The sequence below is a fragment of the Oratosquilla oratoria genome, chromosome 18, assembly GCF_046742065.1.
Source record: "Oratosquilla oratoria isolate Oo_2021 chromosome 18, ASM4674206v1, whole genome shotgun sequence".
NCBI classification, from domain to species: domain Eukaryota; kingdom Metazoa; phylum Arthropoda; class Malacostraca; order Stomatopoda; family Squillidae; genus Oratosquilla; species Oratosquilla oratoria.
Window position 1 is genome coordinate 52888482 of NC_134794.1, and position 22500 is coordinate 52910981.

The 22500-nt window shown below is 40.1% G+C and overlaps 1 protein-coding gene across 1 annotated transcript in view; it reads left to right on the forward strand.

Moving 5' to 3' along the window:
• The window catches only part of LOC143035216 (contactin-6-like), a 503111-nt gene that overhangs the window by 443570 nt on the left and 37041 nt on the right, over positions 1–22500 (forward strand). Inside the window, exon 13 of the mRNA XM_076201952.1 lies at positions 9532–9656. Coding sequence (XP_076058067.1) covers positions 9532–9656 — 125 coding nt within the window. The remainder of the gene's footprint in view (positions 1–9531; positions 9657–22500) is intronic.

Genomic DNA, 22500 nt, shown 5'->3' on the forward strand with positions numbered 1-22500 from the left:
TCTTTTCATTTTACTCTTGTTCTTCTCTTTCCTCATCTTTTTCTTTCCTTTTTTTCTTGTCTTTTTTCTTGTTTTATTACTTTATTTCATTTTTATTCTTTTTCTTTTTTTCCGCTTTCTATTTCATCTCCTGCTTCTCCTCGTCCCCGATCGCAGCTATAATGACTTCTCGCATCTAAATCTACACTGTCCATTTTTCATCTCTGCTTTAATTAGCTTCTCGGTGGGTTTCAAGCTCCAGAGGGATCTTCTTGATCCTCCTGGCAGACTCTTCGCGATCTTGTGCCTCCACGTCGTCTACCCTTAACCTCTTGCTGTGTTCTCCCAAAAGAGAATGAATCTGCCTGAGAGCAGGACGGGACTCGTAATGGATTTAAATCGGGCAAATTTAGGTTTATGAAGGTAATAGGCAAGAACTAGTGTACCAATAGTGTTTAATGATTGGAAGACCTATTATCCATGTGGTAAAACAGTTCATAGTATTATATGAAAGAGAATAAGGAAAAAGATTGATAACTGTGTAGCGGAAGGATAAGATGGGTTCAGCACAGGGAAAGGGACTGTCAACGCAAGATTTGCTTTCAGAATGGTAACAGAAAGAACATTTGAGATGTAGAAAGGCCTTTATATGTGCTTCGTAGATTCCGAAAAAGCCTTTGATATGTTTAGACATGAGAACAAGATATGTTAAAAGTCATGGGATTAGATGGCAAAGACGTAAGAATAATATCCAACTAGTACTGGGACCAAAAACCAACGATGAAAATGCATACATACATATACCAAAGGCTTTTTCCCCATTACTCGGGGGGTAGCCACAATGCTGAAAATAGGTAATGTCAAGACACAATGGGTAGAGATATTACGAGGAGTGCGACATAGGCCGACTACTGTCACCTGACCTGTTTTCGCTCTACGGTCAAAAATGCATGGAGCAGATGGAAGATCTGGAAGCCATTCGAATCGGTTGAAGAAATGAGAACAACATACATTATGCGGACGATACAGTCATATTTGCAGATTTTGAGACAAGATTGCAAGGATTGATACTTAAGACGAAGAATGTGAAAGACGAGGACTAAAGATAAACTTCAAAAAGAAAGAAGTGATGGGAATAACGAAAAGAAAAGAGATTGAGAGTAAGAATAATCAATCGAGAACAAAGAATGAAACAAGTAGAACATTTTGAATACCTAGGAAGTATTATTACAGAAAACTGAGATTGTGAAAAAGACAACGAGAATAGGGGCAGCCAAAACATCATTCGCAAACTTAAGAAAATATACTGGATGAATAAGGAATTAAGACAACGAGTTCTCAAGTTTTATGTATGGTCAGCATTAATGTATGGTTGTGAGGCACGGGCGATGAAGAAGGAGAACATGATAAGGAGACTCGAAGCGGTGGAGATGTGGTTCCTTTGAAGAATGCTTAGAATCCCTTGGAACGGCTGAATGGGTAACGAAATTGTCCTGAGAAGAGCTGGAGTGGAAACACCACTGATCAAATGTATCAGGAAGAGACAATTAGAATTCGTGGGACATATACTGAGAGGGCATGGACTAGAAACAAGAGAGGACCAGAGCGAGAGAAAGGCGGAGAGTAAAATTTATGGACAAATTGGTGGAACACATCGGTGATGAATGGCTGCTGGTCTTGTCAGACTGGCTGAGGAAGGAAGTGGATGGCGTTTCAAGGCCGTCGATGGAACGTGACAGGCAATTGGTTATTTCTAGAGGAGAAAGTTAAATAACATTATGGATGGGTATGATAGGTTGTAATGGACATGGAACTATCAAGTGTAGGCCTTATGGTGTCGGGCAGTGTCCTTCATTCTTATGTTCTTAATATGAAATATTCCATGGCGCCAAATGCGTTTTTTTTTTTCTCTATAAAGGGTAGAATCCCACCAGGGTAATGCATCTATTCTTAATATTATCGATTATTAGTACAACTGCTACCACCACCACCACCGGCATAAGGGGATCCGGGTGGCTCAGTGGCTCCGCGCTCGTTTCACGCACGAGATCAGAGTTCAAATCCCGGGGACAAAGACAAGAATGGGTGTCATTAGTTTGGCTTCATGCGTGCTTACATTTGCACCCTATCGTCTTTGACTGATGTCTTAATCAGATAGTACACACACACACACACACACACACACACACACACACACACACACACGTACGCACGCACACACACAAATGCATACACATATATACACATACAAAGCAATTCTAACACATTTCTACTATAAACACGCATGCACCACCCTTTGAATACCAGTCCAGGTGTACCAAGGCCTTGTCGAGACATTATCACCCAGGAGACCCCCACGGGTGTGTCCACGGTAAACTGGGAGAGTTTACAACACACTAACTACCACTACTGTTGCCAGTACCCATCATCACATTGTCCCCTGTTACTTGCCTTCGAGTGTGTACCCAGAACTCCACGCACTCATGAACGTCTGTCTCCAGTACCTTATCTCCATCCACTCGGTAACCTCTGTCTCCAGTCCTTCCTATCTGCTTTAAAAAGTCTCCAATGTTTCTCCTCCCGTTCCACGAGAGTCTGTGCCGCATCTCCACGCCCTCAGCGATTCTTTGTCTCCAGTCTTTAACCTCTGTTTTAGCAAAGATCTCGTTGTAACTGCAGAACGTTATCGAAGTGAATTCGTTGTATAATGAGGTTAGATAACTTTATGTATGGGGATGATAGGAGGTATTGGACTTGGGACTGCCTAGTTTAGGCTTTTTTGTCTCCTGCAGACTCCTTCATTCTTATATTCTTATGTTCTTATTAACGTCAGTTATACCAACTTTATTCCCAATCATAACTCCTTCCCCCAACCACTCGGTGCCACCACTATTTCCCCCACAGAACCTCCCCCAGAACTTACTCAATGTTCCCCAGAGCCTCCTCAAAAGCTTCCCCTAAAGCTCCCCAGAAGCTCCCAAAAACCTCCCCAGAACCTTTTATAAAAGCTCTCATTAAACTTCCCCAGAATCTTTCCAAAAGATCCCCTAGACGCTTCCCCAGAACCTTCCAAAAAGCTGCTTCAAAACTCCCGCAGACTCTCCCCAGAAACTCCCCCAGAACCTTCTCTAGCAGATGGTAACAGCTCCCTCAGAAGCTTTCCCAGTAGATTTCTAAGCAGCTCCCCCACCCCCAACAGCTTCTCCCCTTGTTTTCACTACGTTCACCTTCATTTCCATCACGCTCCTGCTTTCCAGATTGACTCTTCTTCTCTTTGCTTTTCTCTATTGCGGTGTGTCTATGTTTTGCTTGTCTGTCTGTCTGCCAATGCCCCCGTCTTTATCTGCCTCTATCTTTGTCTTTTTCTATTTCTTCTCTTTGTAAGTGTGTCTGTATGTCTTTGTCGATATAATATTTCTGTCAACCTCTGCCTCTTCTTTTGCTACCCCATCCGTGTGTATGTACGTGTGTGCGTGCGTGCAAGCATGCGTACACGCATGCTCTCATCCGTCCATCTGTCTGTCAGTCCGTCAGTCCAGCTATCACACAAACGCAGACCCTTACCATCAGTCACGTGGGAATCTAACATTCTATTCCATTGCCTTTCTAGCTTCATTAATTCTTCCTTTCCCCTCTTTTTACTGTCATGTCATCCTTCGAGGTACAGGAGTTCACGTACCCAAATATCCAGAACAGATCTGAAATAGAATGTTTCAAAGTTTTCAACATCTTCCCCTTCTTGCCCGTAACTGCATTGGAGATCAATTGGATCCTTCTTCGGGGCGACTGGAAAGGGAATCAGGTAACATGAAGACATGGAGTCGGGCTGGAAGACCTTCGAGGCAGCTTGTACAAGACTGGGCAACGCGTTTGGTGGTTAGAGGAACAGGAGGAAGGAGAGATAAGTAAGGAAGAGGAGCAGAAGAAAAGAAGAAAACAGAAAAAGAAAAGAAGAAAAACAATGAAGAAAAAAGAAAAGATAAAAGAAAAAGGTGGAGAAGAAAAGAGGAAAAGAAAGGGAGAAGGAAAAAAGGGAAAAGAAGAAAAAGGAAAAAAGAAAGTGTGGAAGAGAAAAAAAGAGAAGAGAAAATAACATAAAAAATAACAAGAAAGGAAGAAAAAAGTGGATAGGCAAATGCATTGCTCACAGGCACACGCATATACAAACAATGGAAAACTATATATATATTTTTTCTAGCCGGGTTGCAAATCGTCATATTTACGTTTCCTTGTTTGCAGGCACTTGGAAACTCATCTCGACTAAGTACCATAGGCAGTGTAGTGTCAAACTTTATGTCTGTAAACCCACAGAAAACATGGAAGTTAAAGCTCAGAAACATACATTCCTGAAAAATCTTCTGTGCATTTGTATGTGTGAATTCTTTCCAAAAAAATTAGATTGTGCTGAAAACATAATGTGTATATATATACGTATGCACACACACACACACACACAACACACAAACACAACACAACATCGTGGTGCAATTGGTAGAGTTCCCGGCTGCCACTACGGGGGTCCGGGTTTGAATCCCGCCCAAGGCTGAAATAATTTCAGAATCGCTGCGCTCCGGGTTGTTACTCCAACTCTCGTGGGCGTGGAGTTGTGTGTGTGTGTGTGTGTGTGTGTGTGTGTGTGTGTGTGTGTGTGTGTGTGTGTGTGTGTGTGTAAGGTGACAGCATTACCCATACATCGGTCATATGAACTCTGAGCTCTCTTCCGGAAGAGAAATAGTCGATCACGAATCGAACACGTGAATCACACACACACACACACACACACACACACAGATATATATATATATATATATATATATATATATATATATATATATATATATACTTGTGTGTGTGTGTGTGTATATATATATATATATATATATATATATATATATATATATATATATATATATATATACAGGTATGACAGAATTGAATAGACACCAAGAAAAATGCATTTCTGATCTTATTTAATGCGAAAGTTATTCAAATCTACCTTATATGTTATATTTACCTAGATTTATGTTTCAGATTACATACAAGATTAATCAAGCATGCCACAAACAAAAGGAGTAGTAGACCTATCTGAATTTCAGCAAGGTCGTATTGTGGGTCAACATAAAGGTGGACTTAGTCAACGCAAAATATCTGAAAATCTGTCAATACCCCCTTTGTACTGTTAATAGAGTGATCGTACAATTCGCCAGAGAGGGTAAGAAGGGCATAAAACCTCATTCAGGTCGTCCCGGGTCCTCAGAAAGAACCTTGCGTCTTGTCAAAAGAAATGTCGAAGAGGATCCACGTTGCAAGGCCTCTGACATAGCAACACAAGCTGATGTCAGTCGCAGAACAGCTGTCAGGTATCTCCACAAGCTGGGTTACTATGGCAGAGCTGCAAGAAGGAAACAATTCCTTCGTTCAGCCAATATCAAGCGCAGAAAGAATTGGGCTGTTGAGATGGTGGAGAGACCTGTGGCCTTTTGGAGCATTGTCATTTTCTCTGATGAGTCACGATTCGCATTATTTTCTGACACTGGAAAAGAGGGTCTGAAGACTCTGTAGTCAAGAGTTTGATTTAAAAAAACTGCAGCCAACAGTGAAACATGGGGGCATTTCAATATTGGTGTGGGGTGCACATTTATTTTTCAAATATATGAATCCATTGCCAGTTTTATTCATACCTTAAAAAAAAAAATTTCATTAACCCTAACAAAAGAGGCAAATAAATTTCTCTGAATGAACAAGAGGAGGATTGACAACATTCTTCTCTCGTGTGGTCAGAGATCGCTTCGGCCATACATTCTTTTCATAATGAATTTTCTCATCCCGACTATCCCAGTCACAGAGAAAACAACAAAACCTTGTGTAACCCAGCTGTATTCCAAGTATAAATACCACAGCCTTTAGGTCACCACAGATATTCCATTTATTTTCTTTATATAATTTTTTTCAATAGAAGCTTCATATTCTCATACATTTTCTTTATGTTAACTGCATAGGCCAGAGGAATAAAAGGAAACTTCATTCCATTGTGGAACAAAGCATCTCTCAGGTTCACTTTTGAACAGTCAATAAACAAGCATCACTCATTCCTGTCATATTTATGTTTAAGTTCCTCCATAACAGAATATACATCGTTGTAAATCACCACACCATCCTCAGGTGAATTTTTTTTTTCAAAACTACAATGTCGCTTACGATAAAAACTATAGGTTCTTTCTTTAGAAGATTCCAACCCTTTAACCTGAAAACAAGAAGTTCAGATTGCTTTTATGACAAGTTTAAATTCCGCACATGATCATTTAGATCTCCCTGACTCAAAAAATGTGGTTCACCTGAAGAACAGATTGGATGAAAGTGCATATCTTCTTCTTGTTCCATAACCTCACTTGACTCATCACTTAGTTCCATTTGTATTGGAGGGTCAGGTACGGGAAAGTCTTGACTGTGATGTACTGGTCTCATAGCAGATGATAAATTAGGATATTTCACAATATACTTGGATGTTGATGTTATATATTTTATATTTGCAACGCACAAGTAGCAATATGAAATATGATCTCTTGGTTCTCTCCAAACTATAGGGATGGCAAAAGGCATATGGCGTAAACTTTTCACCCATGCAATGAGAAGCCTGACACACGTTACACAACACACATATAGGGCCCAGCTTTTGTCCTGGCCCCCCACTTAGCAGCCAAAGTAATGTTCATAACACTTTTTAATCAATGGTGTGAAACACCGTCTTTGTGACTTGAATGTCAGTACACTGCAAATAAAGCAAAAATTGTCTGGGTGGTTTATACAGTTTCTTGGTATTGTGAAGGTGAATGGTGGTTACGTTACTGCTCAATTTCACAAACTTGTTGCCACACAAATGCGCACTACACCTTACACCAGCACTTCAAACACAGTACTGCCAAATGTATAATAATCTCACGCAGTGTTGCCAACCGCTTGATTGAAATTTATCCCACATAACACACATAATGTAACATACCATGGAACACAAAAACTGTAGGTGATGGAAAAATTTTGACATTATTTTTGGATTCTGCATGCAAAAACATACAAGACACAGTTTTTTTTGTGTTTTTTTGGGGGGGGGAGATAATTTTTTTGGTCACCAGTGAATTATTGGACCGTCACTATCACCTTTCACCCAGTGACGCCTCGGCGTGGCAGAATGGGGAAGAAGCGTTTTTGCCAAATGTCATAGAATTTATTCAAGTCGTTTTCATAGTTCTAAAAACTATACTCATTGTACTAGACAGTTTCCTTTTTTATACAGAATATAAAAAAATATAGCACATAGATAGGAAATAAAAGAGAGGCATGAACTATGGTTGATTTGGCAGAATGGATGAAGACGTATGCCACATCCTGAACGGACTCCTTGAAGCGCACAGACTATTAAAGTAAACATCAAGGTATTAGTAACAGAGCCATATCGACACTAAAATAGGGATTTTGTTCTCGACTTCAAGTATCACTCGGATTTAATCGCCCTGTATTCACCTTAGTTCGATTCAACTCTCCTCAAACTCTCGGGAATGGCTTCAAGAACTTCTGTCAATTCTTCCCGAAATTTTTTCGACCATGAACGGGTCGACGGGGCTCTTCCAAAAGGGTCTATAGAAACTCCAGAAACTCAGCACGGTGACGCCACTCTTGTTTGTCGCCAGACGATTTTAATCATCCCATGTTCAACCTCAGGGGATTAAGGGGTCTCGATCGCTCGACATCCCGTTCACCCCTGAGGTTTAATCCCCCCCCCCCGTGCCCTCAGGGTAACAGAATCGTTAGCAGTTGACCAAAATGAAGCTCGGTATGTCACTCTATTGGAGAGATGACTAATCGACTTGCTTCTCACCAAGTCTTGGTCAAAGATTTACCAAAAAAAGTATCTGTGATGGAGGAAATGTACGAGGGTTGTGAACTATGTGTTAACCCCCTAGAACCTCCCACATTGACGTCCCCCAACAACCCCCACACCCTTGAACTCTGCACCCATCCCACAACCCCCAAAACCTCCTCAACCCTACCCCCAAAACCGTCTCAACCCCACCCCAAAACCGTCTCAACCCCACCCCAAAACCCCTCACCCCACCCTAAAACCCCCTCAACCCCACCCCTAAAAACCCCTTGACCCCATCTCCAAAAACTCCTCAACCTAAACCCCCTCCCCCCTAAATCCCCTACATTGACGTCACCTCAACAACTCCTACCCCTTCATTCCCCACCCCATCCCTACCTCTAAAAAGCCCACCCCATCAAACTCTATCCCCAACCCCCTTCCCACGCAACCCCCCACCCTACAGTCCCCATCCATAACCTCATGTGAATGAAATCGTGCAGTGCAGTTCAATATACACTGGACATGTGACTGAAGATATTGAAAAAGCCACTGGTGAAGTGTGAGGAGCCTACTACGCCAGGAGGAGCTGAGTAGCTGATCAAGAACTTTTGCCCTATGCGCTTAGGGGTCTTGAGGCAGGTAAATAACAGTCACTGCTGGGAATTAGGGACAAGTATGGAACTCGAACCCACAACTAAGGGAATGCGAGACCAGCACGCTTCCGATTCAGCCACCAGCGCGCATGAACAAATGAAGATCGGACACTCGAGTCGTCTTTCTTTTAATAGACGAGAGCAGTTGGTCTTGGTCTTAAGTCATTGTATTGTTATTGGGGTATGATGCGAATTGTAGTGAATAGCATGTCGATAGGTGACCTTTTGTTCCACAGTGAGGTCGGAATAGAAAAAAGGACATAATAATAATAATAATAATAATGATGATGATTAATTATTATTAGTTTATTATTATTATTATTATTGTTATTATTATTATTATTATCATTATTGTTATTATTATTATTATTATTATCATTATCAATAATAATAAAAAATGTGTAGTGTGTATATTTCTGAGGGACCACTGAAATATCACCTTACTGGCTAACAGCTTGTGTGTATGTGTGTGTGTGTGTGTGTGTGTGTGTGTGTGTGTGTGTGTGTGTGTGTGTGTGTGTGTGTATGTCAGCGTTACAGAGATATGAATGTGGTTATAATACTAATAAAATGAGAAACCTGTTTGAAATTCTACCTAATCAATAATGGGTTTCTATATTCTTTGTGCATTGGTACATTGCTAACCTCAAGCAAATGAATAAATCATCCATCCACACTCTTCTTCTTTCTCCTCTATTTTTCTCTTCTTCCTCCTTGTTATCCTCCTTTGCCTTCTAGTCTACCTCCTCTTCCTTCTTCTCCGCCCTGGTCGTCCTCCTCGTCTTTATCTTCCTCCTATCCTCTTTCACACCCTGATCCTAATCCTCATCCTCTTCCTCTCATCCTCATCCACTTCATCTTCATCCTTACCTTCGTCCTCACCCTCCTCACTTCCTCCTTGCTTCCTCTCCTCCCTCTTTCTTAGCTCGTTTGGACTCTCCCTCCCCTCCTCCTCCTTCCTCCCTCTTCCTTTCCTTCTTTCTCATGTTTTCAGTGGACCCGCCCTGATGTGACCTTGCCTGACCTTTCGTTTGTTGACAGAGTGGACGGCCTCGGGCCTGGCCGGGAGTTCGCCCTCGAGGTGAGAGCGAGGAACGAGGAGGGCGTGGGGCAGCCGGTCGTCCTCTCCGCCTTCACCCTCAGGGACAACGCACAAACAGTCATCGGTGAGTGTTACTCTTGATTATTTCGATTTTTCTTGAAGGGGTTCTCGAGTTCTTCAAGATGTCTTCCAGATAGTGTTACCCGTGATTGAATATTTTTAGTTTTTTCTTCTTGAAGGAGAGCTTGAGTTCAAGATGTCTTCGAGTTAGTGTTACCCTTGGTTGAGTATTTCGAGTTCTTCTTGAAGAGGTTCTTGAGTTCTTCAAGGTGTCTTCGAGTTAATGTTACCTTTTGGTCGAATATTTCGAGTTCTTCAAGATATCTTTGAGTTATTGTTACCTTTGGTTGAGTATTTCCAGTTCTTCAAGATGTCTTCGAGTTAGTGTTACCTTTGGTCAAGTATTTCCAGTTCTTCAAGATGTCTTTGAGTAAGTGTTACCTTTGGTCGAGTATTTCCAGTTCTTCAAGATGTCTTCGAGTTAGTGTTACCTTTGATTGAATATCTCGAGTTCTTCAAGATGTCTTCGAGTAAGGGTTACCTTTGATTGAATATTTCGAGTTCTTCAAAGTGTTTTCGAGATCTTGTCTACAGAAGAACCAGTTGGGACTCTGTTTCCAAACAAAAGATGCACATATAATTTTTGGACATTGCTCTTAGAGAAGGTACGAATGTGGACTGTGACTAGCTGCATTGCCTCTAACCCAAGCCGTGGGCGGAAGTCAGGGATTACCCTTTATTCACGAGGAGCTAAGATAAAAGGAGCCTTTTGGTGTATTTATATAACATATGTATGTATATATGTATGTGCACATGTATGCGTGTATATAAGTACTGATGAAGAATGTAGTACTACATTTGTCGATCACGTGAAAACCACAGTTGGGGCAATGTGTATATACGAGTATGTATATGTGTGTATTTGTGTATGGGTATGTGTGTATTTATGTATGTATGTATTTGCGAACTTGGTATAGAGTTACAATGGACATAGGCTCTTTACACACCGGAAATGATTTCAGATGAAATGATCTTGTCTCAAGGTTTAAAGGCCAATGGACGGACTTTGAACCCTCGAGGCTATCAGCCTCTACTCTATCTCCCTGGAACATGGCCAAGACAGATCTTGCATGTGTGCATGTGCGCATGCGTGGCTTGTATGTATGTGTATGTGCATGTGTGTACGCGTGCATGGTTTAAATTAAATACTCAGAGCTCAGATCGCTTGTGTATGTATGTATGTGTTTGTGCGCGTATGTGTGTGTATGTGTGTAAGCGTCATCCGTTTATACTCGTCCCCATATATATTTTAATGTTCGTGGAAGACGTGCATTTACACAAACAACCCATTTCTCTTTTCCCTTGTACTTGACACCGTACCCCAAGTGTTGTGGTCCCAACTCACGACCACATATTCTCCACTTGTCCCACCACATCCTCTAAACCACCACAGGCCAGAATTAGAACAGAGCTTCTTAGTTATTCATTTATTCAATGTGCGTCGTGAGTATACGGCGCGTGAGTGTCCGCGCGTCATTTCTCACGCGCTCAAATCGTTTATTCAGTGAGAGGAGAGGAGGTGGTTGGGGGGAGGGGGTGGCGTTGGTATGGCACGACGGTGAGCAGCTTGGAAACTCGCAGTTTGTCGACTTTCGTTCTCCTAATTTCTTTCTTTTTTCTCTCTCAAGTTTGTGTTTGTTTATTTTTTGTTTTCTTACTGCTTACTACCGTACATTCATCCTTGTGTTTTGCTTGTTTGTTTGTCCTTGTATCCTCCCTTGATGGTGTTTTCTTTAGGTATTGTTTTTGGTTATGTTTGGTCGTGTTTTGCTCATGCATCTGCATGACGTCATGTCGACCTAGTTACGGAAAGAGGTGTTGACCCGTTTTCTCTCTTTCTCTCATGTATATTATTTTGGAGCGTGGAGATGGCTGATGAGATATGTGCGTGTCTGTATGTTTAATATTTTCTGTCTGAGTTGGGAAGACCTCGTCTTTTATATTTTCTTTTGTTTTTTTGTTTTTTTATCTTTTATGCGATTGTGCGTCTCGCGAGAAGTATTTGCACTTCTTGCAAGCGCTTGGGACTTGCCTGGCGTTTGTCTGCAAGTGTGGATTGACTCTGACACCATTTTAAAATAAAAGAAAAACTTGAGAATAATTTACTGCCCATTTTGACTCGTAGTAATGGATTTAAGTTGGACAAATTTAAGTTTAAGAAGAAAATAGACTGACACCATTTTAAAATAAAAGAAAAACTCGAGAAAAATTTACTGCCCATTTTGACTCGTAGTAATGGATTTAAGTTGGACAAATTTAAGTTTAAGAAGAAAATAGACTGACACCATTTTAAAATAAAAGAAAAACTCGAGAAAAATATACTGCCCATTTTGATGCAGGACTCGTGGTAATGGATTTAAGTTGGACAAATTTAAGTTTAAGAAGGAAATAGACAAGAACCGGATTAACAAATGTGGTTAACGAATGGAATAGACTTAGTAACCATCTAGTGAACGTTGAAACAATTGTTTTGAAATTAAATAGTATTATGGATAAGGATGACAAGTGAAAAGGGACGTGGAACTGCCTAGTGTAGGCCTTATGGTCTCTTGTAGTCTCCTCCATTCATATGCTCATATTTCTTTATAATTAAAACAATATTATCACCAGAGTGAGAATTAAGAAAAATCGAAAAAAAAAATTGTAACCGAAGTAGTTTCTACTCAAACGAATTAGAAAAAGCAAATAGCATGCTAGTAGGAAATCAAAATATATTGAAATAAATGAAATAAAAATATATTGAAACCTTTATCAACGTTATTACTGCAAACTTATAAAAAGTTTGCAGTAATAACGTTGATAAAGGTTTCAATATATTTTGACTTCATTTATTTCAATATATTTTGATTTCCTACTAGCATGCTATTTGCTTTTTCTAATTCGTTTGAGTAGAAACTACTTCGGTTACGATTTTTTTTTTTTCGAATTTCCAATTTTCAAGTTATTCTTTGCGTCATATATTGAGAAACTGAATGCCGAACTAAGAGAAGTTCAACCTAAAATCCAAATGTTAGACACATTATTGAGACGTTCTTATGAAAGTCTAGAATATCGCAACCTAAGTAGTTTCTACTCAAACGAAGTAACAAAAGCGAGTAGCATGCTACCCTAGTGTGTCGCCACCTTTAAGCACCGTTTGACGTTAGCCAAAATAAGTTTTTTTTTTTTTTTACAAAGGTCATTGTGTTATAAAGGTCGACAACACGATGTTCCTTTGTGTGATCCCATATCCTTTGTTCAACATTAATCGAGTGTTATTTCTATTCATTTATTTATTTTCTATTTATTTTTTGGTCAACGGAAAGTATTTTTTTTTAATTAGGATTCTTCGTTTCTCAGTTGTTTTCCTGTCATTCACGTTAAATACAACAAAATATAAAGTCCACAAAACATTCTATTCATATTTTTATGGTCTGACCATATTGCCTCTAATCCAATTTAACGTGCGCGGGCGCACACACAAACACACACACACACACACACACACACACACACACACACACACACACACACACACACACACACACACACACACACACACTCGCTCTCTCCCCCTCTCTTTTTTTCTCTCTCTCATTCTCCCTCTCTCTGAGGTAAAAGTATCTGTTTACCAAGAATATAAACTCGAGATGTGTTTTTCTTTTGTATGTTAATATTTTCCCAAAGGTTTCTCCCCCCACTCAGCAAATGGCTCTGCTTCGTCTACCTCTTGCAGGCAAGACTTTTCTCTTAGTTTGTTGGGCTTGATGATGATGGTGACGATTGTTGACTTTAGTTTCGGTGACTTTATGACGACGACGACGACGACGACGACGACGACGACGGTGATAACTGTTGACTCGAGTTTCACTGACTGGAAAACCGCGGCCTTACAGCGTTTCCCAACGGTCCTTAAGAGCTCCTGTAAATATCTCCCTTCCCTATCCTTCATCCTCCTCCTCTTCCTCCCGGACTTAACCATTGCGAAAAGCCTAAGAACTTAGGTTACTGGCGAAAGGGAGTGCGTGGTGTCCTTGTCTCCTGAGAAGCTTATATGTATCTATAGTTCCTTCATGAAAATTATATATATATATATGTGTTTATATATATATATATATATATATATATATATATATATATATATATATATTCAACAAAAACCCACTATGTTGGATAAGAAGAAATGAAATAAATTATATCCATATATTTCGATCACGGACTGTGATCCTCTTCAGTGGAATACAGAAAGTATTCCACTGAAGAGGATCACAGTCCGTGATCGAAATATATGGAATTCATTTATTTCATTTCTTCTCAGTGGGGTTGTGTTGAATCTTTACGAATGTGTTACGACATTACTTTATTGTTATATATATATATATATATATATATATATATATATATATATATATATATATATATATATATATATATATATATATGTTTGGACACATGGAAAGAATAAGTGAAGAAAGATTAGTAAAAGAAGTGTGGTAGGCAGAGGTGGAGGAAGTGAATATGAGGGGGGCGTCCTAGGATGAGATGGATGGATGGGGTGAAAGGGGCATTACAAAAGAGAGGAATGTCTGTGGAGGAATGACGGGAGAGGACAGAATATAGGGGTGAATGGAGAGGGGTTGTGTATAGATGATGCTGTGATGCATGAGGGGGAATGGGTGGGGGATGGGTGGTGAGGAAGTATGTATGAGAAAAAAATTTGACGCAGCCCGAAGGGATTTCTCCCCGTCTTCTCCTTTTCTGCATGAGGGGACGGAGAGGGGGGGTCGCCGAATTTATGAAGCGGCCTTGCTGTGGATGTGCTGTGTCTTGCGACACTGCTTCTGATCCAGGGCAGTGGACAGGATGCAGGGATGACCCTTCATGCAGGAGGTACCAAGATAAGAGGGAGGGAGGAGGGTGGAGGGTAGTGGAATATATAGGAAATGGAATGGGTGGGAGTAGTTTCCATGCCATTTTCTTTTTGGCTACACCCCATGTAGGAGGAAAAAGTCTTTGGTATATGTGTATATATGTATATATATATTTATATATATGTATATATATATATTCATATGCATGTATATATTTATATATATATATGTATATAAATATATGTGTTTATATATGTGTGTGTGTGTGTGTGCATGTATATATTATATATATATGTATATATATATTTATATATATGTATATATATATATTCATATGCATGTATATATTTATATATATATATGTATATAAATATATGTGTTTATATTATATATATATATATGTATATATGTATGTGTGTATATATATATATGTATATATGTATGTGTGTATATATATAAATATATATATGTATTTATATATATGTATACATATACATATATACATATATATACACACACACACACATATATATATATATATATATATATATATATATATATATATATGACTCTCCTTTTCGTAGTTACGTTTCGATTGCGCCTTTTTTAAAACCAGTTTAGCCATATCGTTATACTTAGATCTAAGGTGTATTTCCCAGATTTTTTTATTCTCGCGTAAAGCCCACTTTTTATTCTGATTTAAATTTTCAGCCCATCCGTCATCCATATGGGAGTATTAATGTTCGACCTTATTGTTTTTAGGAGATTAAATTTATTCTGCGCATACAAAATCAGAGTGATTAGGTTATTGTACATTTTATATACAGTAGATCATTAACCCTGCTGTTTACCTCAGGCTTGTATGTGACTTGGCCTGGGGACCGCATACCTCCCACCGTGACCCGACCTTGTTCTAGACCTGACTGCGCTAATGACACCCGGGCTGACCGCGTACCTGACCTCGCCATAATTTTCATCTAGACAGCTGACCTTGTCACCGTCCTCCGGGTTGGCCTCGTATGTGACCAATTGTCACATAGTGGTGGTGTTTATGATGATGGTAGGAACGGTGATGGTGACTGTAATAAAGGATGATGAAGGTGATGATCTAGGTGGTGATGGACGTGATTATGGTGGTGGTTGTGATGATGCTGTCGGTGGTGGTATCAGCGTTGGAGGAGGGGGAGGAGGAAGAGGCGGCAGTGGAGTAGTAGGCGGAGATGGAGGAAGAGGAAGAATCTTTGGAGGAAGAGGCGATGTAGGAAGCGGTAGTGGAGTAGTAGGCGAAAGAGGAAGAGGTGGAGGAACAAGAAGAGGAAGAGGCGATGTTGGAGGGGAAGAAGAAAAGTTTCGGAGGAGGAGGAGAAGGAAGAGGAGAAGGAGAAGGTAGAGAAAGAGGAGGAGGCTCCGACGGAGTAGGAGGAGGCGGAGGAGGAGGAGGAGGCGTAGGCAGCGGAAACATGTATCCTGCCGTTGTTATCTGGCGTCCCATTTTTCATGGCGACCCCGATGATTTCACCGGAATTTACTGCGCCTGGCGTTGCTTTCAATGGAGGAAAATAGTCTCACTGCAATTAATGGCTTGTGAGCAATGTCTGCCACGGCACGAGACACCGGACAAAAGCTTCAATTCCGGGGTCGATCAAGGCGGTGAGTCCGGGAGGGCACAGGTGTGCATGAAGTGAACTCAGGACACCAAAATGAATCGGGACTCGAACCTCGCAGCCTCGTAGCGTTCGGCAACGCTCCACGGGACCTCTCGGAGAGCTCTCCAGGTAGAAACGTTGGACTAGTAACACAAACAAGAGCCTAATATTCTGGCACACTAGGCATTTTTCGCTAGCATGCTACTTGGTTTTTGCTATTTCGTTTGAGTAGAAACGACTTCGTTACGATTTTTTTTTTTTTCAGAATGACAAATTATTCTTGCGTCATAATGAGAAGCTAAATGACGATCTAAGAAGTTATACTAAAATACGAATGTTAGACACATTGTTGATGTTCTTACGGAAGTCTAGAATATTGTAACTGAAGTCGTTTCCATTCAGAGTAGCAAAATCAAGTAGCATGCTAGCCTAGTGTGCTTATACGAGAGATCTATAAGAAGACACGAGGACCGTTCAATAACTGTAGGATTGCGGCTTTTCACTTAATGAAACTTGAATTATTGTTCTCATTATTATTATTGTGAGAATGCTTCTATGCACCCCCACGACGCTATGAAGAGTTGATAATTGTTTTTAATTGTGAGATATATGTATCCTCAAATAACCAAATAGTGATGATTTTATTATTCGTGAGATATATGCCCTGAAACAACTAAATACAGTGATATTGTTTAATCGTGAGATATATACCATGACACGACTAAGTACAGATACATTTGCCACATGATATGCTGGCATTTCACTGGCGTGCCAGTTATAAATGTAGACAACTGTACATGGAACGTAGTTTTATGTATGTATTTGTATTTGTGTAGCTGTATCATCACGTGACCCGCGACGAGAAGCTAAGACGGAGAAAAGGTGTTGGATGAGAATGCAACGGATGGGAGTGAGATCTTGGTATATGGATAGAATATATGTACTGTAGGAGAGAGGGTAAACGCAGAGTATGGGATCCAATATATTTGACGTTTCGCCCAGCAGGGCTTCTTCAGAAATAAAAGATTTGAGAATCATTTCACTCCTTATATGGCCCGAGCTTGCGGGGAAAAACAAACATAAAAAGGGTTCTCACTCCTCAGAATATATGTACAGTGAGACCTCTTATTAACAGACGTTAATTAGCTGTGTTTACGGTGTTTTCGCTGTGTTTTCGGTGTTTTTGGAGTGTGTTTTTGGGTGGCATAGTGATTGCACGCACTAAAACAACAGCACCAAAAACACCGAAAACACAGCGAAAACACCGCAAACACAGCTAATTAATGTCCGTTAATGAGTGGTCTCACTGTTTATGTAAAAGATATACATAATATGTGTCTGTGTGTGCATATACGCATTCCCATTCTTAGAAAACCACGTAATATTAGATACTAAGTAGACTAAAACATTTCACCCCATTTCGTATGAAATATCCTACGAAAGAGCCAACCAATATTAAGTGAAATGAAAATGGAAAAACGGAAATGTTTCTTCGGGCCAAACATTTGACAATGATTTGTATGGTTTCAGGGCTGGAATCTGTGAACCTTTTGTATGTTTCTGCCTATCTGATGCTCAGTAATGTATATTAAGAAAAAAGCTGTAAGTTCATACGCAAGCATGGAGGCAAGCAAGGAAGCAAATGCACACACATGGACTTACACGCAAACGCGCATACACACGCACACACACACACACACACGTACGTAGACCTGCATGCACGTACACACACGTACATATGTACGCACATAAACGCACACAAAGCTTCCATTCTTGAACCTTAACCTACAAAGGAACAAAAGAAAAAATAAAATCGTAAAGAAGTAGGAGTCAAATATTTCATCCGTCTAGATTGTTCTAACTCCGCATCCACCTCCAACCCCCCCTCACCCACCTCCATCACCCTAAAGAGAAATAATCCACCCTCCTTTTCACTTTTAAGCCAAAATGCCTTCCTGCCTGTAACATCAATCGCGGACTCGCGGCTGGATTCGTGGTCCTCTCACTGCGGCTGGAAAGAGATTTTTGTTGTTGTGTGGTGTCGTCTTTATATGAGCTTATCTGGTCGCCGACGCGGGCGCCCTTCCAGGTCGGTCTTTCAACATTGGGCCGTCAGGACCCCAAACTTTATTTGCTCAGAATTTGTGGTCCAGGGTGGAGGGGGTGGGGTGGGAGGAATGTGGGGGGGAAGGGGAGGAGGTGGTTGGAGGTCTTATCTCCGGTAACAAAAAGTTGTAAGTTTCCGTAGGATTCTTTGTGGACATTGTACTTGTGCAAGTAGTTGGAGAGCACGGTGTATGTGTGTGTGTGTGTGTGTGTGTGTGTGTGTGTGTGTGTGTGTGTGTGTGTGTGTGTGTGTGTGTGTGTGTGTGTGTGTGTGTTTGTGTGTGTGTGTGTGCGCGTATTTATGTACAGGCAGTGAAATTCGTGGCAAAATGTATATTTCTATTATCGTTATTTATAAATGTATATATATATATATATATATATATATATATATATATATATATACACACACACATATATATATATATATATGTAAAATATATATATGATATATATATATATATGTAAATATATATATATATATATATATATAGTGTACGCGTGCATGTATATTTTATTCGGATCTTTCTCTTTACCTATGTATATACGAAGCCTAAAGGTAACATCATAAACTATTTACAATACGAGGCATATATTGTGGGCGGCTTAAGCTAATTCCAGACTCTCATTCAGCTGAATTATGGTCCTAGGTTTGAAGTTGGTTTTGTTTATTCATATACTTATAATTTTGCCTATTTATTTTTATCTAATTACTTGTTTATTTATCTGTTTGTTTGTTAATTTATCTTTTAATTTATCTATCGTTTTTATTCATGCATTCATCAAGTTATCTATATTCTTATTTATTCTTTTATTTACCTATTTACTTATCTATCGTATGGGTAATCCATAGGTAGGTGGTTCGCATCCACTAGAGTCAACGCGTGACGGCAGTAAACACGTATGGTCGTAAATCTTCAAGCTTATACGAAAAGTATCATCCATAACCATGGGGTAGTGAGCATGTAATGACTGAATAGGTAATTAAGGAAACAAATGGAATAAATGGAATAATAACTAAAGTTATTTCATAACGAATAAACAAAATAAATAAAGATATTAGAATTGGGATGAAGAGAAGAGATAATCAAGAAGTAAAGATTAGTTGCAGATTTGGTTTACTGTCACAAACTCCCCTCTCTCGGGAGGCGAGGACGGTGCCCCTTACAGAGGACTTTGTAGCGTGGAATTTAATGACCCATGCCCTTGGTCCAACTCGCTGGCGGCAGGGTTCAAACAACCACCCCTTGGCCAGCGAGCTTTCTTATAAGTAAGGATAGAATAGATAAAATAAAGTAAAGTATTGTAGCTGGGATGAAGATTCAGACCTGCTAGCGAGGAGCATCTGGACAACGATCAAACAAATCTTGCAAATGAGATTTCGTGATTAAGACCACAACACAGCGGCCACGTAAATATGAATTAATTGGGCTGATAAAAATAAATAAAAAAGGAAGTATAAGCTGAGAAACACCTGGGTTGTTTTAATGTATAACTTGTAGTGTATTTATTTATTTATCATTATTATCATCATTACTCTCATTACCATCAGTATCATCATATATAGAAATACACACACAAATATATATATATATATATATATATATATATATATATATATAATATAAGAAAATATGGTAGCAGATTTTCCTCTATATAAGTAGTATGAAATTGACAGCATTCTGATAGCTGATATTCTTATTTGTATTTTCAAGGTTTCTAACATGGATCTGGAATAGTTTGATATCTTGAAAATACAAACAAGCTTTGTCAAAATGCTATTTCAATACTTATATATATATATATATATATATATATATATATATATATATATATATATATATATATATATATATACATATGTGTGTGTGTGTGTGTGTGTGTGTGTGTGTGTGTGTGTGTGTGTGTGTGTGTGTGTGTGTGTGTGTGTGTGTGTGTGTTGGACGTAATTCAACTTGGCCTCGGATTACGTGCTGGACTCTGATCAACAGCACCCTTCAGGATAAGAGCCTAGACCCTATACCACACATCCATCCACCTTGCTCAAAGGGAATAGTAACTGCTAACAGTACTATTGGGAGCTTTGATGACATGAGAAGGGCTTGAAAACGGTACCCCAGTTTGTCAGTCCGAGACATAAACCACTACACCAGCAAATCAAGGGCGTGGGTATGTGCGTGCAAATATGCATGGACGTGTGCGTGTGTTTGTGTGTTTACTCTCGTGTTTGCGCGTGTTTAGTTTGCATGTAAACACGTTCCCATTAAACGATGAAAGGCATCTGTCTGATGGTCATCATCAAGTTTATTCTCTTCGTAATGTATATACCTTTCCTTGAATACACACTCATTTGCCAAAACCACATCCTTAACCTTGGATATGAGTTGGGTATCTTCTTGAGACTGCCCATTCCCCCTCCCCTCCCCCCCACTCATCGTCGTTAGAAGTGAATTTGGGAGGAGGAGGAGGAGGAGAGGAGAGGAGAGGAGGGGAGCGCTCCAGGAGGAGAGAGGGGGGGAGGAGGGAAGGGGGAGCGCTCCAAAAGAGAGGGAAAGGGGGAGGAGGAAGAGAGGAAGGGCGAACGCTTCAGAAGGAGAGAGGGGAGGGGAGGGGGAGAGGAAAGGGAAGGGGGGGGGGCGCTCCTGAGGGAGAGAGACGGAGGGGGGAGGAGGGGGAAGGGGGAATGTTGCCCCTGAAGCGGAAGCGAACGAGGGAGCTGGTTAGGGGAGGGGGGGGCATTCCATCCGGTTAGTTGCTATTCATTCTTGCAATTGGAAGGTCGTTTAAGATTCTTTGGCTTAAGCGGAGCCGGAGTTTGTCCAATCCGAAGTCTTCAAGAAGGATTTTACATTTGACCAAAATTTGAGGTGATTTTTTTTTTCCCAATTGAAGTAAATAGAGATTTTTACGTCCATCGTCGAGGGTAGTTGCTTTCTGAAGGTGGAGGGGGGGGGGGGTGAAAAGAAGAAAGCGAAGCTAAGTTATCTAACCGTAGAGTCTGCAGATGAAGGTAGAGGTGCTTGTGGTGGTAGGGTAAGTCAGGCAGTAGTCAGCGCCTCCGACCTATGGGACGCTGTTGTAAAAGAGGCTTAACAAAGGTATGAGCAGTTGATAAAAAAAAAAATCTTATTTATTTTTTTGTGTATTTATTTTATTCATTTCATGTTATTTTTCATGAAGAAAACTTTTCGCTTATTATAGCGGCGGTGGTGGTGGTGGGGGAGGTGTTGGTGATAGAGGTTGTGGCGGGGGAGAAAAATTAAAAGCCAAACTTTCGCCGCTTAAAAAAAAGAGAGGGAGAAAAGAGAGGAGGCAACCTGATAACTTTGTAAACCCCAAACCGGTGGGCTTGGCAGTGTTGCAAAAATTGGATTTTTTTTTTTTTTTTTTTTTTTTTTTTTTTTCAATCCGACGTCAACTACGACACTGTAATGTATGAGTATAATGTGGGTGGCTGCAAGCGTGCGAATGATTTTATATATATATATATATATATATATATATATATATATGTGTGTGTGTGTGTGTGTGTGTGTGTGTGTGTGTGTGCGTGTGTTTGTGTGTGTGTTAAGAAGTTGGAAAAGAGGACACGGGTCTAGTTTCGAGTTTATTCCTGACCTGTATCTACCTAAACTTCTTGTGCTATACATAATCAGCTAAAAGTATATTCAGTACTAACACCACTGGTTAAGACAAGCTGAACCCAGTTTGCTAACTCACCTCAAGTGAAAAAAAAAAAACGAAATAGCATTTAACTAGCTCAGGGTTTACCCTTGACTGAATAAAGTTAATTTGACCTTGTACTTAATAAAAAAAATCGCCTGGAGACAGCCAGAATCCACTCCACAAGTCGACCGAGCCAATACCAGTATTCCTCTAATTACGATGGAGTTAGATTTCGAGAAACCCATTGTAGGGCGAAGACCGGGGGACGGGTGGCGATCGCGACGTGAACACATCATACATGAGCGTAACCTTTCTTAAACACACGCACATTTAGCAAAACGATTAACACACGGAAGTATTATACGTTGCGGGTTTTTTGGCTTGCCAAAACCCAAAGTATCTTCGAAAAATCCAAAGTCCAATGATCGTTAGTAGACGAATGGTTGTACAAAGGTTAACGACTTCTGAAAGTTTGCCAAGTTCCCTCTCCGCTTGACTAAGCACCACCCCTCCCCCCCCAAAAAAAAAAATAGGGGAGTTGTTTGTGTCGAGGTTGATTAAGGAGAGGTTGAGATGGAAT